Genomic DNA, 20144 nt, shown 5'->3' with positions numbered 1-20144 from the left:
AGAAAAGTATGTATTACTGCAAACCCAGCAGTAGCTTTTCATGCACCATTAAGGTTTACTACACTATCTTAATCTAATCATAAGCACATCAGAACCCAGGTCTGTCATTTGAAACATACAGATCGGACTTCATCATTGAATAATCAACTGGGTCAACAATATACAGCACAGAACACACACACTTTTTCATTTCTCCCACACATCTACAATTGATCTATTTGTATTTTCAAAACTTCGTCGTTGTTGGGTTTCCTGCCACCTTGCATGATGTCTGCTCAGGACTTTAACAGGTTCAGAACTCAGGAACTAAATCTGCTTGCACATTTTAAAAAGCTGAGGTGGGAAGGAGTGCAAAATTCAGGTCTACACCTCCTCCAGCATTTATCGAGGAAACTGGTTCCTTCAGGCAGCTTTTCTGTCATTATTCTGGGATCTCCTGTGCTTGCAATTCTGAAAATATATTCATAACTAGTGGTAGACTTGCTTTTGACTTGCTGATCAAAATACAATCTTCATAGCTCCAGGCACCATCATCAACGCCATGCTGGAAGGAGTTCAATCCAGTTCAATGAAACTGGCTGTTAAAAATAACAGCTAGCTCCCAGACCACATCTTTGGACTCATTTACTCCACCTCCTCCTTCGGGCTGCTTCCACACTCCCTTGCAGTGGTCTCCAACACCATCTCAAGCTAAGCAGCAACCCCTGCTGCCCGCTCCTCAACCACTGTGTGGACACAGAGGCTGTATGAGCTTTGTCCGAGCTTGACAGAAGCTCTCTCCCCAGCTGCCCACTTGCTCTCTACCCTCCTGCAGCAGGTCCAGGATGCTGGCACCTCCATGGCCCCCATGTCAGCCCCCATGCTCCATGCTGCCCACCCCTTCCCTCTGGCTCTACAGATGTTGTTTTTGACAGAACAACCCTGTCCTTTTGTGTTTGATATGGTTTTGGTTTAAATCCAGATATGAAGTCTCTCATTTAAAAAGGAAAGGTCAAATTCAAATACTGCTATCTTTAAACATAACACAGTCAGGGAGTTTTACCCTTTAGATAACATTCTTTTTACAGGGCCATTTCCAAATCTTTCCCCAAAATATCACATCTGCTTCACTTTGAACTGCCAAATAAAAAATATAAAACAAATAAAATTAAAAAAAATACAACCTTTTAATTTTTATCCAAATAAGGCAGAATAAAAGGACAGGACAGCAGATTTTCCGTCGGAAAACTGCCATGTCCAACCTGGCCAAAATGCTATAAAATGAGCTGAAAGGAAAAATAGAGGCCTCTCCAACAACTGCATCAGCTGCTATTTACGTGATCCGATCCTCATCTTGCAGGACTCCAAGCAGACTTGTATCCATGGCTGTGGGATCAGAAAGCTTCTTGCACCTATGCTGTTACTGACAGAAGGCATTCACAGTTCTGCAGCGACGCTTTCTCAAGTGGAGAGCCCCCCATGGCCAGGAAAATTATCTAGTCACCTCAGATACTTCCAAGAGCAAAGTCTGAATGACATTCAGAACCCTTAACGTGCTGAAAACGCAGAGCACCTGGACTCTGAACAGAGGATGCCCTTCAGATATCCCAATGGATCCCCAAAGCCAGAGATGCTCTGGATCACCTGCCACTGTGCAAACTCTTGACTTGCTGCTGCAGAGCCAAAGCAAGATTGACCTGCATGCACCACCCCTATGTCCACACTCACCCTCAGCTTTCACTTGCATTAAGGTGCTACTTCATTACAAAATGCTCCCTTTACTTAAAGAAACAAAACACAAAACCAACAAGAAACCACACAGAAGTGGGTAAACATGTAGCTTTATATTTAAGCATGGATTAATCGATATTGTTGTTCAGAGGAATGTGTTCTGAAAGAACAAATTTCCAGAGGAACTAAATTATGCTCCTAGGGTTAACAAAAGGATTTGCGTGAGACACTTTCTCCTCCTCTCTGCGCTGCAAGTGATGGATGAGATCGAATACAACAACCCACTTAACTCCACAGGATCTACACCCATCATTTTAAATAATTAAATAGCATGTATTTGGGGTGATCCTTTCTTCCCCATTCCCCACAGCCTAGCTTTACATATAGAAAACATTTACCATATACAGCAAACAACAAACAGGAACATAATTAGTCCTTTCAAACTGAGATGTTTAACTAATTGAAGAGAGAAAAGCAAAAGCTTGCACTGTGTGGCTAGTGGCAAAGTCATAAAATGTCACTTTTCTGAGGTTAGCACTCCAGCAATTATCTTTTATACAAAGAACAGTGACTCATAAATCTGCTTTTTTCATAAATATCATGCATTAAAAAAGTCTGTAATAAAAGATCCCCCTCCCTTTATCTTGGTCAACTTGAGGCTGAAACAAGGTCTTTAGGAGCTGTGGGAGTGGAAACTCATTAGGGTTTCAATTCCAAAGGAAAATTAAGGTTTTTAACTTCCCATACTACTTGTACTGACATCTTTTCATATATAATTGCCTACAAAGAGCTATTGCAGTCTTGTCACCCTCCTAATGATTCAATGATACTCTGGCAAATAAATCCTGCCTACAAAATCCACAATGCAAATCGAATAAAAGCCCAAGATGGTTAAGAAACATAGGGCTCACCCCCCAAGAGTGACTTTGATGACTTTTCAATCAGGACTTGTTAGGAGGTACCAAATTATAAGTGCCAGAGTAAACAAGGGATCAGGTAAGAATTTAATTGGAAAGAGGAAAGGTGTCTTCAGGAAATACAGCAAAGACACCGCTGCTTTGCAGTGACACAGGGAGCAATGTGACAAGAACTCATCAGCTTCACAGCTGTGATTCTTCACCTCAGCCAAAACTACACAAGGCTGCCAGATAAACTGTATTTTAAATACACATCTATAGTACGATACTTAACTGGGCAATGCAGATAGGATAAGATGAAATAACAACAAACCGTCCCCAGTCTCTGAAAGACACTGAGGTAACCTATTGCTGTGACAGCAGCAGCATCATTCGACACTTGTCTCTGTGGAGACGCAAACACTGCTCTTTATATCTTATTCTGTTCCTCGTCTTCTCATTTGAGAGAATAATTATTATTTTACAAGTTTTTATTTTGACAGTCAACTGGAAACTGCTCATACATCATCATCCTGATCCCAAGAAGTATATACAATACAGAAGGAATTACCCCAGTGCGTAAAGTGCTTGTATCCCAGTAAAGTTGAAACTTGAAGCAACTCCAAAACTGGGAATTAGAAATGTCTGGAGTTACTATAAGTGCTGCTCCTTCCTTGCTAGCTCATTCTAACTCAAAACCTGTGTTGTTTGTTATCACTGGTATCATAGCAATGCTTAGAGGCCCCGCTTGAGGTAAGGGTCTAATTCTGTTGAGCACTGTAGGAGCACATTATAAATGACCAAATGAACCACAAGGAACATGGAAAAGACAAAGGAAATACATTATCCTGGTTACATTAAAGGAGAATCACAGACCGTGTAATTTACCTAAGACTACCTCACAAAGCCATGGTACAATGAGAGAGCCAACAAATCACAGTCCAAATTCAGTGCTGTACATTCCAAAAATATCCATAGTTTCGTAATTTCAAAGCTTACACCTAAACCAAAAGTCTTAACCGATCTGGTCAAAAGAGGTCTGCATTTTGTTACAAGAGGTCAGAAGACAAGCATGGTTGTCTTCCAAATACACTGCAAACAGCTACACCAGAAACTCAAACAGAACAACTTCGAGAAGGCAGTTGAATACAGTCACACACAGCTACATCCACATGGCCTGGAGGACAGAGCTGCAGAAATCATTATTTTTTCCCCACAGTGGAACCTGCAGCCACTCCAGAAGATCTTCCACAGACAAGGTGCATATTATTGTGTTTCAGGATGTCAACGAGGAATAAACATGTGGGCTTTAATGCTGGTCCCCATATCTTAAGAGGTACTCAGCAGCAAGGAGAATGAAGAGGGAAAACACTGCCCATGTTATCAGGATTGGAAGACAGAAAGGCTGCTGCATTGGCTGAAATACTCAAAAGGTTTGTAGCCTCAAAAATAAACATCACAAAGAAATGAATGAATAACTGAAATAAACAAAGTGAGTCCACAGGTATACATAACAGCAAAGGGCAGGTGTATCAGCCATCTGACCAGGAGCGAATGACTGACTCACTTCCATACTGGGTTTGAGTTGCAATCAGGAAAACGAACAAGGGGACATTTTATCAGTTTTTCACAATATGCCATCTTTGCATGATGTACAAGCCACTGCTGAAGATCATATAACCTATAACTGTGTATCACATTCAACAGCAAACAAGCTTTTAACTTAGTGGAAAGGGATTAAAAGCTCCACAGATCCAAAGCGTAGATCAAAGTTATATGCAACTGCTTGGAAATATATAAATATGAAACTGCAAACCCCAGTAAGGTAGATAAGAAAAGGAAACCAGGAAGACAAAATAACACTACCTATCACAAAAGCTCTTTAAGATTGTACATAAAAACAAGATTTTTTTTTAACACCTTTGGTAGGAGCTGAAAAAGATTCAGCATCAACCAAAATGGGTTATTTTTTTATTACTGATACTCCACTAGCATCTAATGATGCTACTCTGGTATAAAACAATGGACAGTAGTTTGTCCTTGAGCATCCCACTGAAAACATCAACATGACAAAGGTAAATAGCTGCAGGTATATAACCAGGGGTAGCCCTCTGGCTACACAAAAATCAAGCAGACTTAATAGGCCAGAGCATGTCTGTTGTTGAAGATCACAGGCATTATGGATTTCCTCTGAATAAAAGGCTAAAGCAAGTGTAAAGAGTCCAAGTCTTAACTGCATTCAAGTTGACCAGTGTCCCTGCAGTGACAGGGCACTGAGATGTACCACATCACTAAACAGTCCGTGGCCTGATGCAAAGTCACAGTCATCCTTCAAGAAGCAGTGTAACAGGAGTGGCATTTATAGGCCAAGGCATTATCAATAAGTGTCACAGAGTGAATGAAATGTACCTTAGCAGGTAAAAAACTGCAGATGAAAGATGGTTGCCAACCCTCCAGATAGTGATTAGCACTTAATGGAGAGTCAGAAACCAGAAATGTAGGTTTTAATCTTGCATTTGTGGTATGCAGCAACCTGTCTTCAAATGATCCAGGGTGGAAGGACAAACATTTTTTAAATCTAGTCAATCCCACTAGATCAGAGACACAGCAAGCCTCCTGCTGCATTGGTTTCCATAGAAATATTAAGCTTTGGGGACTGGAAATGCTGTAAGGCTTACTTTTCCTTCTCTGATACTGCTCTACTTTGAGTAGTCTTTTTGCCTGCTCCTTTCCTCCGTAGGCCTTCTGCAGCTCCCATTCTGCAGCTCACCCCACCACACCAAAGCAGGGCTCTCAGCCCCATGTGGCCTTGTTTCATTGCCCAGGGAAGGCAGGGGCAGGTCAGACAGGGCAACCAAACCTCCCAGGCAAAAGCAGCCCTGAAGCATCCTACTACCCTGGAGAAGGTTTGAAAGAGCAGCAAAGCATCTCCTCTTGCTTCTGAGGCCTGCTCCATCCATTCACTCTATACACTTCATTCTCCATCTCTCACAAACATTCAAATGCCTCTGACCCCCCTGTGAATAAAACCCTAACAGCAGAGGAGCTTGGTGATGAAATGGGGGCATGCGGTCCTGAGTGTCACTGGCCAGAGCTGGGAAATCAAGCAGTCTGAAGGGCTTTCCAGAGCACTCCAGCTTTGATTGAACTAATTCTGCCAGCAAGCTGGAGTTGACATAACTGCACAAGACAGCTAGCGTGTCACCCCTGTGACTGCAGTTTACAGCTGGCCAAAACCCCAGTGCCATAAGCCCAGCACTCACTCCTGGTGCTCACACTGCTGCAGACAGCACAGCCTTCTCCCACAGCAGGCACAACAGGCAAGCAGAAGACATCCTACCTTACAAGCCTGCAGGAGAAGCCCACTGCAGACGATGAGCTAATTTACATCAGATTTAGGATTGCTTCAGTCTAACCCCAAGATCCCTGAAGTCTCAAATCCAACTAATAAATAACCTGTAATCTACTTCATAAGGACTACCTGTCCCTTTCACAGACCCTTTACAGAACTGTCTGAGCAAGGCAAATACTTGGTGCCACCACTGATCAGAGATGTAAGAAAACAGTACAAGCTATGAGCTTCCTGAGAAGAGCAAATAACAAGGCAGGAAGCAATTCAAGGGAAGGAAGAGTATATATACACACACCTGTACACACGGCGACTGAAGTAACCTGGCATAAATGGCATCAGCCCAGACATGAGTCACTAGAAAAGTGTTCAAAATAACCTGTACAGCAGCCTTCAATTGCCATGGTGATAAATGTTTCCTAATGCCTAAGAGCAGCTGAGCCCTGAACTCCACACACCTCATTCACTAACAAAAGCACTCATTATATTGAGAAAAAAAAAAAAAAGAAAATCACAAATGTATTGTGGGCATTTTAATCCCTCCTCAGATCAAAGGCTGATTTACACACTCTTGTTTCAATGGGGAGCACTGCGCTCACATTGCCATCACTTCAGAAGATGGAACTGGCTTGCTTTTTGCTTCACAACTCAGTAGGCAGGGGGAAGATAGATTCTCTGAGACAGTGTTACTTTTTCTGCCAGGAGTTGTCTATTTGCAGAAGTGGGTCAACTTCCTCTTGGTGGACATGTTAGTGTGCGAGTGCCTAGAAGCGCTGCCTGCGAATTTCTGCCCGCTCCACGTGCGCAGGAACCTCTGCACATAACTATTTATGGCAGCCAAGTGTTTCATGAATTGCAGCAAGTTAACCACAAGGGGATGATGACATTTGGCGACAGGGCAGGATGAATCCTGGCTGGCAGACAAAAAGTCAGGTTAAAAATACAGAATGCAGAAGCAAACCCAGTCAGTTGTGACTAATTTGCAGGAAAACTGGATGTGCGGTTCCCCAACCCTCCCTGTTTAAGGCAAGCAGCATTGTGTGTTTTGCAGTGGGGTGCATTAGGCCCGAGTGTGAGCATGGAAAGAATTTCAGCCTTTCTGGGGTCAAGTATTTTTAGTGTATTTTATATGGACTTACAATTTTTTTCATTTGCCTTACTCCACACCTTCTAATGTATAGCAGACACTTGAGAACTTAAGCACCTTATCCCCATCTTGCCTACCAGTAAAACCATGGTCCATCGGGCTCCCAGAGCATCTCCAAAGGGCTGCCCCAGTACAGAAGAATGCTGCAGGGGCAGTCTGGGGGACAACATCAGCAGACCTTGACACATTACATCTGTGTGAGACGCAAGCAAGGCCACAGCCAGGTTTCATGGATGTGGCCAGCCTTGTCTCCACAAAAGTTCCTCAAGCTTTCAGATACAATGCTTCTGTTAGTGTTCATGCCCCTCATCTCCACAGACACACCAAATGTAACACCTGCCAAGGATGCATTTTGGGTTGCCATGCCTGACACTTAATTAGATCACCATTTAATTCAATCCTCAGCTTTATTTGATGAAATGCCTCCAGAGGACCAAATAATTTACATGTAACCAACAAAGTTTATTCCCCTTATTGTAATTGCTTTGACAAGCATAAGCGGATAATTCCATCAAAGGCCCATGGAAAATTGCCATTTAATCAATATTTTTTTCTCCTTCAACAGAACAGCTGAGAATAAGGTATTTCTATAGAAAGTTGAAAGAAAAACAAATTAGAACACACTACTATAGAGAATATAATTCCAGATATGGCCCAATTTTGGTACCTCCATTAAGCATCTTGAGCCTTGTTTTCAGGGACACCAGCTACCCTAAAGTTCAGGAGCCTAGTACACTGCCACAGAGGCACTGCCCAGGAAGAAATCAAGAGCTTGCAACAACAAAGATGCCTCAAGCAGAGCACTCACTCCACTGAAGCCCCCTGGATGGCCAATGACCACTGGCTCCAAGAAACTCAAGCTGTACCCTTAGCGTCTGAAACGTTAGCATTGATAAGCCTATTAGCAGAACTCACTGAACTTACAGCAGAGATGGAAACAGGTGTTTCTACACTTAGTGTACCACCCCAGGGCAGGTTTCCTGCCCTAATCACAAGAAACCTGGATCAAGCAGCCTACACCACCAACTGACTTTAAATGGTTGCATATGCACTACCTGACAAAGCTTTCTTCCCATCAGCAGAAAGAAAGAGCACAACTATCATGCAATTCTCCCCCCTCTAAAGCAGGCATAGTTGACATAAATCATGACACCAAAGTGCCTTTCTCTACATGACTCATAAAAGAAGCCCAAGGGGACACAGATGTTAAAGTCTATACTGGAGTTATCTCAAATTAAATGGGATGAACCTCACCCTTTGCTTCTGCCCCTGCATCTTCTCATCTCAAAGGCCTCATTAATAAATCACAGTAAATAATACATATATTGATTATAAATACACTAATAAAACCAAAGAAGTTTGGCCAAAAGGGTGTATAGAGAAGTAAAGAAATAAGTACAGGGTAGCTGCATGTCCAATCAATACCAGCCCACAGGGAACAGCCATTTCTCTTTGCCACCATTTTATCTGCAATATATCGTACCCTGTAGGTAAATATTTGGACATTTACAAGTGGGAATCAATAAAACCAGAGATCTTCCCACCCCCTCACCCAGAGAGGCCATTCTTCTTTCATTGGAGCAGACAGAAGTGAGAGGCCATAGATTACTGTCTCTGCTACTACAGGCTTTCTTTTGAGCCTCTCTGACCACTTTTACCCAACTGGAATATGGTCAGAGACACTGGAAACCACACAGACCATTTTGGGAACCCAGAGCAAACAACTTCAGTGGAAAGTGAAGTTCTAACGACAACGTTCAGTTGATGGGAGTGGAAAAAAAGTAAAGCCTGAAAGCTTTGCCTGCATGCACAGGATTTTGTCCCAGGCACATCACCAGCTAGTGAGTCTGCATGCCTCCAGGCTTGCAGATGGATGAACAGTTGTCCCAGTCAGATCTAGATAAGGCCAGTGGAAGCCACTGCCCTGGCCTCAGGGAACTTCAAGTCACTCCTCCCAGTGTTCCCACATATCTCAATCCAGGGACATATCCTATGGTACCTGAGGGCTTTTTTTCTTTCCCCAGGGCATGTTAATGTCACGCAATGTGACTGCCTTTTTTCTTCTTTTTCAAACTTGGTTCTGACAGGAACCAGGCAATCCCAATGGCCATCACTCCAATGTGGCTGCCTAAAGCTGGACAGGCAGAAAGAAAATGTGCACACAGAGAGACTCCCGCCATGTATACAAAGGAAAGCCAAAGCACTCACAAGCACAACACAGTGACTGTGCCTTGATTTCTATCCTGTACCTGTGGGTAAATTTATGGGAACTGTGAGATATCACTCAACACAGATGCAAGCGGACAGTTCCTATCATGTAGCTTGGAAATGCCCCTGTCCTGCAGCCGAGATCCCAGCTCACACAAAGAGAATGCATATACCATTTACTTTCAGACAAAGAAGATTTCCTCTTGGCTTTCACCAGAGTACCCAGAGCTGCATAAGATTAATGTGTCATCTAATATTAGCCCTTTTCACACTATGAGTTATACTCATTACCTTACCTTCCATGAGCAAATAATTAATCATCAGCCTTCAAAAACCCAGTTCATAAAAGTACATATCCAGAAAAATGAAGGGACGGTGGATCACAGGATGGGTCGGTTTTGTTGTTTAAACTCAAACCTCCAAAGGACTGCTGAAGAGAAATTCCCACTAAGATTTCATTAAAAAGCTACTTCCTTAACACAGTTTAACTGCCACCATACTCCTGACTCCTTTAGAAAAGCACTAAACAAGTGAAATTGACCTGCTCAATACCGAGAAGAGCAGAGCACCATACAAACCCCAACACATTCCACTAGCAGGGGCAGCACATTTCGGGACTTTCCAGCTTCCAACTTCAGGACTTTCAAATTTTTTCCATATGCAAAAGTGCCCTAGCAAGCAGCTCACCATGCCTTGCCCCCATCAGTCATCTAAGGCTTCTGCTGTGTCCTTACTACAGATGCAAAATTCTGCTCTATGTCACTTTCAGATCAGCTTCCACTCTCCATAAGAAAGTACATGAGGGCTGTTCATCACGGTATTAGCTGAGCTGGGTGAGCAGTCTCTGCTTTACCCACCAGTCAGTTACCCAGATCTCTAAAGACACAAGACAGTAGCAAACCACACTGAAGTTTGCAACCTAGAAATGAAAGGTTACACTTTCTCCTTTTCCTCCCTTCTGTTTTACTGCTGGGTTAAATAAATAAATAAAGTAATCAGAAAAAGAGTGTAAGAAGGCTGAAATCTAGGCTACATTCACGGGAGGATGCTCAGAAGGATGCTCGCTGCAGGGGCTCCTCTGCCACAGCTCCACCAGCCACCTGACTCACCAGGGTTGCTTTTCACCTTCACCTGCTCTGCTCCTTCACATTGTCACAGGCAAGCCCCCCTCCTAGACTTCTTGCTGTCAGTCAAAAAAAAGGGCCTGATAAGCTTTACATTTGCATATGTATTGAGAAGCATTTTCAAAGGCACAGTCAGGGAAATGGCCTTTCTGAATACCGATGCTATCTGAGAATGACAACTATTCAAGTCATTCTACAGCTTCACTACCTAAGTGGAGAGATCAGGCTTGTTTGCATCTTTACAAGGATTACCAGCTTTAAAAGTGCTGATCATATCTGTTCTTCACTCAGAAATGAAGCCGCTAAGGTTCAAAGCAAAGGGCTATCTTCAGTGTTTCCCACAGAGACCGTGTTCTAAAGGCACCCCAGAACCAGAGCCTAAGGTCACATATGAAATGCTTGAGCCCATACTCCTCCTTTCTATACAGGCTCTTGAAAAATGGTGCAAAGGCATCCACGGAAACATAAACATGTGTAGATTCTCCACTACCCCTCCGTCCACCTTCCCTACATAGGGTAAGGCATGACTGAGATAAGAGTGATCAATCACCTCCAAATGATGCTGCTGGGCTCATTCCCACACACAGAGTTACAGGATGGCAATAAGAACCCAGCTCTGCAAGCACAGGCTTTCTTCTTAGCACAGACTGGGCAAAGTATCCCACAGTGCCTCATCCCGGGTTTAAGGGACAGTTCAGAGTGTGGTGGTGTCCCGTATGCACAAGAGCCCCGGGTTAACAGATGAGTTCGACTGGCTTTGTCCTAGTCAGCTGTTAATACCTAAAAGGAATGTGGTCCAAGAATCACAAACCAGAACTGTGAAGCCCTTCTGTTCAAAACAGCAGCAGTACATTCAATATCTACCCCATCCTCTCTGGGCCCCTCTGGAGAGCAACACTTTAAGAAAGGAAAGTCAAGTCAGGAACAAAAGCTATCTGCAAATTTACAAACCAGATACTTCTGATTTACACAACAATAGGTGATATTTAAAAAAAAAAAAAAAAAAAAAACAAACATTTAAAAACACTTGCTGCACTCTGCACCATCTGGTGACTGGATCACCCTTGAAACCAATCCCTCACTACTGAGTGAGGTGACCAGAACATCTCCAGCTGTGAGTAGAAACACACAGCTGCAGCACGAGGACCACACACAACAAATTCATGGATGAGCACAGCACCCGAGAACTGGGTTAATCAGTGCTGTGTGCCCTCAGATCTCCTGGGGCATAAGGACTTGCCATAAATCACCAAAAAAAAAGGGACCACCAGAACCTCTGGTCGCTGAAGGCATGGTAAACACATCCAGCGATGACACCAGCCAGAGCCAATCCCTGGAGCTTCAGCCCCACACAGTCTGGAGGAGGGAAGGGGTAGCCCAACCAGAAAACAGTCTCTCTGGTTGGAAAAAGGATTAAGAACATTAAAAGGAGTCTTGTAGACAACAATTAGTTAGATTGGTGCCCGGTTTGATTCCTACTGAACCCTCTTGGCCAAGCTTCTGTAAGTATTAGGTCTTGCTGGTTTCAAAAAAGAAGAAAATAATCTCAATATTAAAAGACATTCCAACACTATTGTTTTATGTCTGATCGCTATTAGACAACAGGAGAAACTTTGCTTGAATACAAGCTGTCAGAGGAGGCTTGGCATGATTTCAGAGTGGAGCTTGTTCCTAACTTTAATTACTAGGCTGAACAAAATTGTGAGCACAGCGTCCCTTCGAGAGTAGTCTCCTCTCTACAAACCTCCCGTTTCTGAAGCAGAGTGGGATAAGCCGAGTTGCACCTCTCCAAAACTGCTGAGCTCTCTACAGGCAGCCTGCAGGGAGAGGCCATGGAGCTAACAAGTGATGCTCTGCGGGGCAGACCTGCACTTCAGATGCTTTCAGAATCTCAGCCAGGCTCTTTATCAATCTGATCAGACTAGCAAACAAACAAGCCCAAAGTAAACCAAAATATTTAAAGGGCAGGAGAGATAGGGAGAAGATGGAGTGTTTATTTAACCCTGAAAACCCAGGCTGGTTTTCGTAAAAAAAAAAAAAAAAAACAAAAAAAAAAAAAACCACCAAAAACAAAGCCAAGATAAACAAACAAAACAAGACACCAACCCTCCAGATAAGACTTCCAACCATCTGCCCCAGACATCGATAACACAGTCATGGAGCACACACCACACCGGGGTCCTTCCCTGGCTCCCGGGGCTGCTCCTCACGAGGTCACCAGGGCTGGGCAGGGCTGGAGCCCGCAGGGACCCCCCGTGCCCCGGGATCCCTCACCCACCCCCCGGGGGGATCAGACCTGCCAGCGGAGCGGTCACAGAGCCAGGCGGGCGGCACCTGCTGCCCGCGGGACTGGGGTCAGGGGATGTCGCTCACCGTTGAGGCCGTTAGGGATGCTCCGGTGGTGGAGAGGCGCGGACAGGTCATCCATAGACCTCCGCATGGCCCCGGCCTTGCTATCGCCGGCCTTGTGGTGGTGGAGGTGGTGGTGATGGTGGTCGGGGCTGCCGGCGCTGCCCGTGCTGGAGGTGCTGCTCCCGTCCCCCACGTCCCGGGTGGCAGAGCCGCCGTTGAGGTTGGTCAGGCTGGCCTGGCTGTCGATGGAACTTCGCGAGCCGGCCCCGCTCCGCTCCTCGTCCAGCATGAGCACCATCTCCTTCAGCTCCACGTTCTCCCGCAGGAGGGTCTCCTGCCTGGCCTCCAGGTCCTTCAGCTTCTGCTGGTACATGCCCACCTCCTTCCACATCACGCTGGCCGTGTGTCTCCCGAAGCGCTGCCATTCCCTCGACAGCTTCTTGCCTTTCTGCCGGTCGTCGTCCAAGAAGCAGCAGAGCTCCCTCAGCTCCTGGTTGTCGTCCTGCAACTTCTGGTTCACCTCCTTCAGCCCGCGGATCTCGTGCAGGTGGAGCTGCAGCCGCCGGTTCACGTCCTTCATCAAGTTGCCGTGTTCCACCATTAAGTTCATCTTTTCGTTCTCCACTTTCCTCAGTCTTTTCACCAGCTCTTCCTTGCTCCACCTCAGCATCTCCTCCTCCGAAATTTTGCTCAGGTCTTCCTTAGACCCTTCCAGGGAATTTTTTGCCATCATCTGTGCAGCGTTCGCTCTCGCACGGTAACAAATGGTTCGGGTTATTCGGATTATTTTGTTCGTCTGATTTTCTGGGACTAAAATTCACTGCAGCATTTCGAGAAAGAAATACTATAGCTCTCCGCAGAGCGTTGGACAACGACGAAGAGCAACGCCGGAGCGGAAGACCTGCTTCTCCACAGATCCCATAATAACAATAATAATAAAACCAATCCGGGGGGAAAAGGGAGAGGAAAAACAGGCGATCCCCCCAAAGGGGCTGGGGCGGCAGGAGCCGGGAGCCAAGCGCTGCGCCTCCGAACGAAGTCTCCGATGGGGATCGGTCAACTTACCCCGGGCAAAACAAGTACGCTGCGGCCGCCCCCCCCCGCCCCACTCTCCGGCCACTTGTCCTCCCACACGCCCCCCCGCCGCCTGCCGCTCCCCGCCGCGGGAGACCGCGCACCCGCCGCCTCTGTCCCGCTCCTCCGCGGCTCGCTCGCAGCTCCACGGCTCCGTGGGGCCGAGCCCGGTGTGGCGGCGGCCGATGCCGGTGCTGCGCTGCCGAGGAGCGGTGGGAGAGCCGGCGCCTTCCCAGAATGGCTCAGCCCTCGGGAGGAGAGAGGGAGGAGGCGGGCGGCAGCGCCGGCGCTGGTCCCACCTCCTGCCGGGCCGGGAGGCGAGGCCCTGCCCCAGCCGAGCTGAGCAGCGGAGAAGGAGAGCCGACTGCTGGCGGCGGAGCGGAGGGGGGCCAAGCCGGGCCGAGCACCGCCCCGCTGGCTGCCGGGCTGGGCGCTGGCCAGGCCCCGGTGCGCCGCGCCCCGCCGCCGGCTCGGGTTACCGGAGCCGCGGACGCAGCAGCCAATGCGGGGCCGCCTGGCGCCTTCAAACGGCAGGTACAAAGGGATGGGGCTGCTCCCGCCCTCCCTCCGCCCGCCCTACCGTGCTCTACCCTGTCCTGCCCGCTATAGCAGGCTCACTGCTGCCCCCCCCACAGCGTGTCTCCCACCCCTTTTTTGCCTGGTTTTGTTGGTTTTGCCTGTTTTCAAAAGGCAAACTACCGAAGGAACCCCATCCCGGGAAGGGTGGGGTTGGACAAGCAGGAAAACGCGCCCGACGGGCGGCCCGGGAAAGCGGCGCCGGAGCGGCCCCGGCCCCTCTCTCGCCAGCCGCAGGGAGGGACCCGGTGCCGCTGGCGGGCGGCTCGGGCCGGGAGCGAAGCGGGATCTCCCGAGGCATCTCCGCTGCTGTCCGCCTTCCGCCACAGGCTTTGTCAGCGGCGCCCGGCCCCGCTCCGCTCAGCCCGCTCTCCCTCCGGGGCGGCCGCCTTTGTCCCCGCGTCCCTCCTGCCTCGGCCGGAGCCTGCAGGTCGATGCTCCAGCATTCCTGCGACCTCTCTGCTCCTGGGACTGGCATATTCCTTCAGACCTCAGAGGTGCGGGAGGAAACTGCCCTGAAGGCACAGATATGGCTTATTCCCTGGTAAAATATCCCCAGGTCCTGGTGGTCCTTACTGTCAGGAGCAGGCATGCCAGCATCACTTCTGCCCACATCAGACAGAACACAGTGACGGGTACAGAAAGTTCATGAAGTGGATTACCCTGGCAACATGTAGGCAGATTTCCTCTATCCTTGCATCATATTCCCGACTTTTAGTCAATGTACTTTTACTTGGGCCATGCTATCTCTCTAGGCTGCTTTTACCCAGTATCACATTGTAAAAATGAAAGATGCACTGGTACAGAGCAGTGCTGCCAACTGTTTCCTGCATGAGTATCCTTAAAAAGCCCCCTGCGATTACCAGCTTTGAGTTCCTGAAGAACCTCTGTAAATGATTTAACACCAGGGTTAACCCAGTGCAACCTCAGGTTTCTGACCATGCTGGAAAACTGGTCAAGACACCCTTTGGCTATAAGCACCAAATCTGATTCCAGAGCATAGGATGCAGAGCAGATGGCCTGTGGATGGAGGGAACATCAGAACAGAGGATTGCAACTTCTGTCTTTTGGTGTTATCATCCTAAGTCTCACTCAGTAAAGCTGCAGTTTCTTGGATGTTTTTCTGCACAGTCTGGGCTCCTGGGTTTCTGAGCCCAAGTATACCCTTGGCAAATTAAGACAAGTGCCTGCTCCCTGCTGAAGTGGAACAGCAGGACTTCTCTGCACCTGGGGGAGTTCAACCCCTCCATGGGCACTGTTGACCCTTCTCCCAAAGCCGCTTTTATCCCCCAGTTATCAAAAGGGTAAGAGAAGCTTAGGACAGAGAATTCATACTAGTTCACTTCATGTGGGACTTGATCCCTGGTTAACGTTCTGCTGCACAGACCTGAAGCTTCACTGAAGTGCACAGTTCTTCCCTAGCACATTCCCACACCAGGGTAGCTCCCTAGAGAGGAGGGAATCACATTGTACAAGCCAGTGGTGAGGCCTGTTTGCTACCTTCAGGGGTCATCAGTATGAGTAGGTAAAGCAGGGGCAACCCAGGACCAGCTGTGCTCTGACCTGGGTGCCCACCTTGGAGGCAGCTTTGCAGAAGGTACAGCCCTGGCCATGGCTGGTCAGCTCCTCCTGAGGCTGCCACCTCAGCAGCAAAGTCAGCCCTTAGGTTGGAAGCCAGGAGGCATCTATGCCGAGAGGCATCCGGCACCCCTCAGGCTACAGCCGGTGTGTTGTGTGATCAGTATGTATCCCATCTCCTGTTTCTCACTGCCTTGAGCCAGGGCACCAGAATGCAACACCCCCTGTGGATGGGTTACGGTGCCACTAGTGGTGGCTGTATCGTGTCTTGAAGGCACCCAGGCATTTTCCGAGCCAAACATTTATTTACAAGGCTGTAATCACATCCTTCCCCACAGGAAGCAGAAAGTGCTTCTCCTGGACCCTCCCAAGCGCTGATCTGACTAGCAGATCCCCAGTGGCTGGGAAAAGGAGGAGCAGAGCAGGAGCACCCTGCAGAGCAATTGTTCATTGCTGACCCAAGTCGACAGGGGAGGAGAAGGCTTTGGTGGCTGCACCACAGATACAGGTGCAGCTATGCCATGATGGTGCCCGGCCCAGGCAGTGTAGTGCCAGGCTTGCCTGAGGTTTGCTTCATCTTTTTCCCAAGAAAAGCTGTTTTTCTTAAATGAAACCTTTCAAAGTTTGAGCTTTGTTGATGCTTGTGCAGAGACAGGGGGGCTCCTCAAAGGAAGTGAGGAGATTATTAATATCCACAGAGGAAGTCTCTGTGATGATTAAGACTTGCTTTCAGTACTCAGTGGGTATGTCTGTGCTTTCGGAGATGTTAATGACACAGATCCACTCTGCTGCCATTCACAAAGGGTTTTCTGTCATTCTGGTAGCTATAAAAGCATGGTGACCTGCTGGAGTTGAGCATCCAGAGGCATGTATAATCTGGAGGTGGCATTGAAGCTGCCAGGTAAGCAGATAGTATCTGGTTCTGATGAGTGCCCAGTGAAAGACTCCTCCACTAGCAATGAAGAGAGTGGGATGGTGCCAGTGGATTTGGGTGACAAGACCTGAATCGAGTGGACACCATGCATCATTACTTTCTGCTCCTTTATCTTCTCTTCAAGGTGGACCTCGCATTGGAGTAGAGGAAAATCCCTTCATGTTGGAAACAAAAGGCAGCAGCATCAGAGCAGAAGGGTGAGGCTTGGAGGTATCAGAGAGTATCTGTGGCACAGATGATTCATGGGCAAAGTGGAACTGAGGCTGTGATGATGTAGTTTTCTAAGTGCTTTGATACCTTGAAGGGAAAGGACTAGGTCAGTGCAGTTTTATGATCAATAGCAAACCCAGTGTTGCAAGCAGATTTTTAATCAACACAGGTAGTGTGTAACATCAGAGTATTTTTGATGGGTTTGTGATTTTAGTTTAAGTGAACAAAGCCCGTTTCCTGGTGTTGTTCAGGAGGCATTATGATTTTCCCATGCTGATTTAAGATGAAACACAGGAGAAGCTGTTAAACAACACCCTACTGATTCCTTTTTGTTATATCTGGCCATCGGGCCTTCTGCAAGCTTTCAGTGAAAAACACTTTTAATATGCATGCTATCTTAAGCATTGATGCCCATGTAAGACAGCATCAAAGCCTATCTATCTCTTGCATTGAATCAAATGGACACTTCCACCCTCTTCAGTCACGGATAAAATTTTAAAGCGAATTATAGCATCATAGGAAACAACATAGCATGTTTAGGAAACAACAAAACCAAAATCACCTACTGGGTAAAATTGCTCTTGATGTTAGCTCCTGAACTCAGCTTGTGACACAAAGGACGAATTTGGTCCCTGGTATAACACAGCAATACGCTGCCTCATTGAAGTCAAAGCATTCCCTCTACAGGACTACGTTAGTATTACAGAAGACACAGCTCAGGCCTATGCTATGGCTTCCCTCCCACGAGAGGGGTGGCTCTCCCCATGTCCACTCACTCCTCATGGGTGGGAGTGGGCAGATGGGCAGGAGGAATCCTAATGAGATTCTCCCAGGACCTTGCTTTTCCAAGGCAGCCAAGGACGTACACACTGCTGCATGTGCATCAAGGCCATGCTCCAGTTTACGCACACTGAGGACCCATCTCACTAAAACATGTACTCCATGAATCATTTACATGGGTTATAAATCCTCTGCAGCATCGGTATTTTCTCATAAATCAGAGCAAAGGACTAATCCTTGATTAATGTTTGGAAATACACCATCCAGATTGCGACAGTGAGAGCTCTGTTTTGTGCAACAAAGCAGTGCGATAACAGAATATGTGCAACGCTCCTAATCTCTGCGATCGAGATAGGTACCTCGCTTCTAGCCTGATTAAGCAGTGTTTTCAGCCAGAACATTTTTCCAGTTAGCAGCTATCTGAGAACTGCCATGCATCATTCTTCTTTCTTTTCCCAGATCAGCTGAACCTTCCTATGGAAAGCCTTCATCCCTCCACTTGCCCATCTGCCTGAGCTATGACGAAAAAGAAGTCTCTTAGAAGATTATGTAGCACTCCTTAATGCTGGCTTCTGGCAATATAACCGGGCCATCCAGTTCATTCACTCCCCTTATGAAAGTAGTATGGTTTAGTGGAAGGTTTCATCTTGTGTCCACAAAGCCTTTTTATTTTATGCCCTGAAACCACTAGTAAAATTCTAAAATGTACCAGCTTGTTTGAAAGCCTTCAGGATATTCAGAAAAGAATTATGGTTGTGACCAGCAAACTCTTTGCTGTACCTGTAAAACAGGTCCTCCAAGAGGCATAAGCAGTAGCCTCTAAGCACTGCTACTAAGAACAGCATCCATATTGGAGACCAGCAGGGATGGAGAGCTGGTACTTGAAGGAAGACATGGGAGGTGTGTGTGTGCTCAAGGTATGTCTTAAACTACAGCTGTTTTTCAGTCCCGTTTCAAAGTGTCATGCATTCACCCAACAGGTCCACACTCACATGCTGGGTCCAGATGTGCTCCATGCAGGGACCCTTACAGAGCTGTTGGAGCAATACCAAGTCAGATCAGCTACAGAGTAGGCATACATGGGATGTTTGAGTCAAGTAGAAAAAGCCCATAAAAATCCCCTCACCCACAGCATTTCCCAAAAGTTCATTTTCACTTAAGTTTCTAACCATGTCTTGCAACACAATGTAGGTTTTTCCCCCCTCATCCCTTATCTATATGTTGGTAAAGGACTGGAAGCTAAATCATAAGAAGCAATAGGCATATGCTGCTCCTAGCTGCAGGTGATTGGCACTTCTCAAATTCATACATAACAGCTAAAGCACAAATTTCACTGCCAGTTTAGTGTGGTGGAGATCCACCTTCACTGCGCAGTCAGAAGGCTGCATACTATATCAGAGCAATTGATACTTTTTTCAAATATTAAAAATCCCCAAACTCTTACATGTGAAACGCTCGTGCCATGTGCCAGAGCTGAGGTGATATGCTTGTGCGCTTAGGCTCCTGTTCCTCTATAATCTACCCAAAGAGGAGTGCCACTGAGACCTTGAATCCAAGTGTGTATCAAGAAATAAAAATGTCATGAAACTGCTTCTGAATGGGTAAGAAATCAGACAGCAGCAGGAGTAGGGCGGCAGGCAGGCTGGATCAGGGTGCTGGCCCATGTATTGTCCCTGCCAGTGGCAAATACCAGATGCTTATGAGAACACTGAAAAACCTGCCCATAGGGTGAGTTTGCTCCTCTCTGCCATCTGCTACCAGTTGGCTTCTTCCCAGAAGCATTAAGGTTTACATCCCCTCCAAAAATATTTGCCATCCTAACACAGGAAGAAGGCCAGGAGATAGCTTGATACATCTTTGCCTTTTGTAAATACTCCTTTAGAAACACAGGTGATCCAACAAATAGGTGGTGAAAATGGAAGGTAAGGTTGTACATCTGTCTTGGCATCACTAAGCTGCACCCCTCTGTTAAACCTGACACTGGGGTACATTGTTGAGGACAAATTCTGCCCTGAGTTACATGCAGAGCTCACAGGAGGGGCGTCTGTATATCTGGGGATAGAGCTTGGTTCTTGCAGCCTGGATGTACTTGCAGGAGGCGGTTTTGCAGGACAAAAAATAATCCCAGATTTTGATTGCATTTTTACTGGGTGTGCAGCATCCATCCACTGCACAAGGCCCAGGGGGCTCCAGGGATTTAAGCCAC

General features: G+C 46.9%; 1 protein-coding gene across 1 annotated transcript in view; it reads right to left on the bottom strand.

The window, feature by feature from the left end:
• The window catches only part of CCDC85C (coiled-coil domain containing 85C), a 107096-nt gene extending 93236 nt beyond the window's left edge, over positions 1-13860 (bottom strand). The window contains exon 1 of the mRNA XM_005149541.3: positions 12808-13860. Within this exon, the coding sequence (XP_005149598.1) occupies positions 12808-13519 (712 nt within the window). The 5' untranslated portion in view covers positions 13520-13860. The remainder of the gene's footprint in view (positions 1-12807) is intronic.
• Between the last annotated feature and the right edge of the window lie 6284 nt (positions 13861-20144).

Source organism: Melopsittacus undulatus, chromosome 4 (genome assembly GCF_012275295.1).
Source record: "Melopsittacus undulatus isolate bMelUnd1 chromosome 4, bMelUnd1.mat.Z, whole genome shotgun sequence".
Lineage (NCBI taxonomy): Eukaryota > Metazoa > Chordata > Aves > Psittaciformes > Psittaculidae > Melopsittacus > Melopsittacus undulatus.
This window is presented reverse-complemented; position numbering and strand designations above follow the sequence as displayed.